General features: G+C 38.0%; 1 protein-coding gene across 1 annotated transcript; it reads right to left on the bottom strand.

The window, feature by feature from the left end:
• Positions 1-395: 395 nt before the first annotated feature.
• LOC143236164 (uncharacterized) lies at positions 396-2,852 on the bottom strand. Its single transcript, XM_076474448.1, has 2 exons — positions 1,712-2,852; positions 396-1,587 (listed from the first exon to the last, which is right to left on the bottom strand). The coding sequence occupies exons 1-2, from the start codon at positions 2,788-2,790 to the stop codon at positions 396-398; spliced, it is 2,271 nt and encodes a 756-aa protein (XP_076330563.1). The 5' UTR covers positions 2,791-2,852.
• Positions 2,853-2,944: the final 92 nt, after the last annotated feature.

The raw sequence follows: 2,944 nt of genomic DNA, 5'->3' as shown, positions 1-2,944 counted from the left end.
TTAAGTTTAGAAAGTCCACTAGCAAGAATGTTTTTAGCGAAAAGATTATACAGTTCAATATTAATGTCAATATTAGTAAAAAGAGAAACAATATCAAAACTAGAGCAAACTTTGAAATTCTCTTAACACGAGACTGAACTTCTTACAAAAATTACATAATAATTCTCCTTCTGTTTTTAAATAATACATGACCTTATTTTAATTCAATTGTTTAAATTATGCCTCATTTTCGTTTTCTCCACTTATATTTCTACATTCAAATTATTTACTCTTATGTTTTATTCTTGTTGTAATTACAAATATCGCTTGTTTTGTGCTTATAGATTACTGGTAATGGAAATGTGCGAAACGTTTAATAAATGTTTTATGTTATCGCGTTCGTGTTTTGCTTTACATTAAGTTACGTTTTCTGTCGATAAATTATTTGTACTAAAGAACAGTGTGATGAATCCTTGGCTAATAACGTAAGCGTCTGTTAAACCTGTTGCTGTGGCATCCTTCAAGTTCAAAACGTCAAACGTTGGAACTCGGATGACATGGTTGTTTCTCCTGCGATTACGACAGTGAACGAATATGTAGATGAAAAACAAAATAAGCAAAAAGCAAGTGACGCCACTTCCTGCAGCAAAATATAACACCGGAAACTTTTTGCAATGTTCGGCTGACTCGTCATATCCTGATGGACAATGTGTTGTGCCATCACACCAAAGATCAGGACTAATGCACGCATTGATTTCTGGACACCTGACGAGGCAATTAATGTTCCTCAAGGACTGGCCAGACTGAATCTTTAAAGAGGGTCTGGTCAGCTCTAACCACTCTACGCGAATTGTTTGGGGAGAATTTATAAACGTTTCAATCGATATGTAATCTCTTCTGTGCCTGTTAAGTTTTGGCAAAGGCATTTCGTCGTATACAGAATGCGTGCTAACAGTAAAAAGTTTGTCAGTTCCATTCATACACACTGTAGCAATTGGAACCTGGATGTCATTGAGATATATCAATAAAACGTTGCCATGGAAACATCCATACGAAGAGTTAAAACCTCGAAATGTCAAGTACAAACTTTTACCGTAAGAAGAAATAACTGACCATCTGCACCGGAATCCACCGGATAATAGTTTTGAAATGTTAAACACGAGTGCTCCTATAGAATCGTTTCTTTGAAAAGCAACAGCATTACAAATATTGGAATAAACGAAACGGTAAGATGCTTCAAAATAAAAATGAGTGAAGTCATGTGATACGTTCATGCCCACCACCGTAAACGTTAAAGTTAAGTTATTACTCGCTGACATTAGTTCGATTGGTTTACTCGAAGTCGTTGTCATATTGCAGAAGCAACCAATAGAAAAATCCATCCCGGACCAGTTTTCTCTAACTTCAAGAAGTGAATGTGGCTGAGAAGAAGCATCGAACTCCTTGCATGTTGTCCGTGAAGTTAATTTATCTTGAACCGTCCGACAAGTTGATGATGGAGTAAATAGCTTTGTTATGGTTATAATAACTCGAGAAAAGTTAGAGCCGACAAGGGTGTAAGAACACGTGATGTGTTTGCGGCCTCCACGGCCAAAGTGAAATGTATTTCTAGAAGAAGAAAAAGAACCATATTTGAAAACGTGACCGTCAATAACACGATCACAAGGGAAAATTTAACTGGATTTCCTGACTGATATGTATCTATAAACTCGTACTGAGCCTTTAAAAAGGCTGTTTTATCGTTAATTCAGTCACTCTAGGATAGTGTAATCTCATAACCAGAACCGAACCTGACGATAAAATACTTTCATCCGGATAGCGACATGGACGGAGAGGAACTATACTGACCGTATCTGATGCATGGGGGCAGAGGGGCGGGAAGCTCTTTTCACAATAGGTCTTATTTGTTGTATTTAGTGATGACGCAGCTTGGGACACTCCAATCAGTTCTAATTTTCCAGTATCGCAAAACTCTGATCCCGTGGGCCAAGGATGTCTGTCTTCAATGAAATATGATACGAAATAAATCCATATACGATCGTACATCGACCTCCCACGTAATATGTACGTACATGTCGTGTTAGATGGTACAGTATGCTGAGGGCTTTCTAGCAGTCCTTGGCGTTTAGCAAGAATCGAACCATCGATAAAGAAAGTGCAGTCTTTGTTTGACATGCGCCAAAATGGCTTGGGAATAGTTTTTACCCCAACTTCCAATTCCAACCGAGACTCGTGAAGCCGATGGTAATCTACACTGTATAAACACACAAGAAGATTTTCTCTGCTTGAAGTAATGGGTGCCAGTGGCCCAGAACCACAGAACTCTGCTATTATTGGAAAATGAGTCGTTGGACCATCGTAAACACGAACTACGTCATGATGACATTCTGATGTTAGGGCCCAATGAGAGATGGCCCCACTACTAGGAAGGTCGCTCGCTATTGAAATTTTGTATTCATTTTTTTGATAAAGAATTATCTGAGTTTGAAATCCTGGAACTGAATTTACTTCTTTTATTAGATACGTGCATGTAATGTTACGGAGATACGTTCCAGGAAAATTTGGAGAATGAATCAAGCATTTCTTTTTATCACAGTTTTTGTACTCCCAGCTGCAACTCGCGTTGGTTTCTTTTATTCCAAAAAACAAAGTGTCATTGTCGTCAACAGACTCTATTGTAGCGCGGGTAAGAAACCTATAGGTTAAGTACAAACTGAAAGACTGCGGGCGCCACGAGGTTCTGCTTGGTAGAAAAATAACTAAAGTAACATTGTTTCCATTAGAAATATAACTAACGCTTTGACCGATCATTTGTCCACAGAAATAGCCAAGTCCTGACCAGTTTTGTTTGATTGTGTTGAAAACAGAAAAATAACGTTTGTTGACTTGATTGAAGTTAGATATTGGTTTGGAAGAATAACTGCTGCAAGATTTTGACCACCATAACAAGTATCGCCGCTACTGA

The sequence above is a fragment of the Tachypleus tridentatus genome, chromosome 13, assembly GCF_004210375.1.
Source record: "Tachypleus tridentatus isolate NWPU-2018 chromosome 13, ASM421037v1, whole genome shotgun sequence".
NCBI classification, from domain to species: domain Eukaryota; kingdom Metazoa; phylum Arthropoda; class Merostomata; order Xiphosura; family Limulidae; genus Tachypleus; species Tachypleus tridentatus.
Note: the sequence above shows the minus strand (reverse complement) of the source record. Positions and strands in the feature narration are given on the sequence as shown.

Coding starts and splice junctions, on each gene's coding strand:
- LOC143236164 (XM_076474448.1), bottom strand. CDS start 2,790: ATGATCGGTCAAAGCGTTAGTTATATTTCTAATGGAAACAATGTTACT. Junction 1,588..1,711: donor ACTGAATTAACGATAAAACA/GCCTTTTTAAAG, acceptor TTCTTCTTCTAG/AAATACATTTCACTTTGGCC.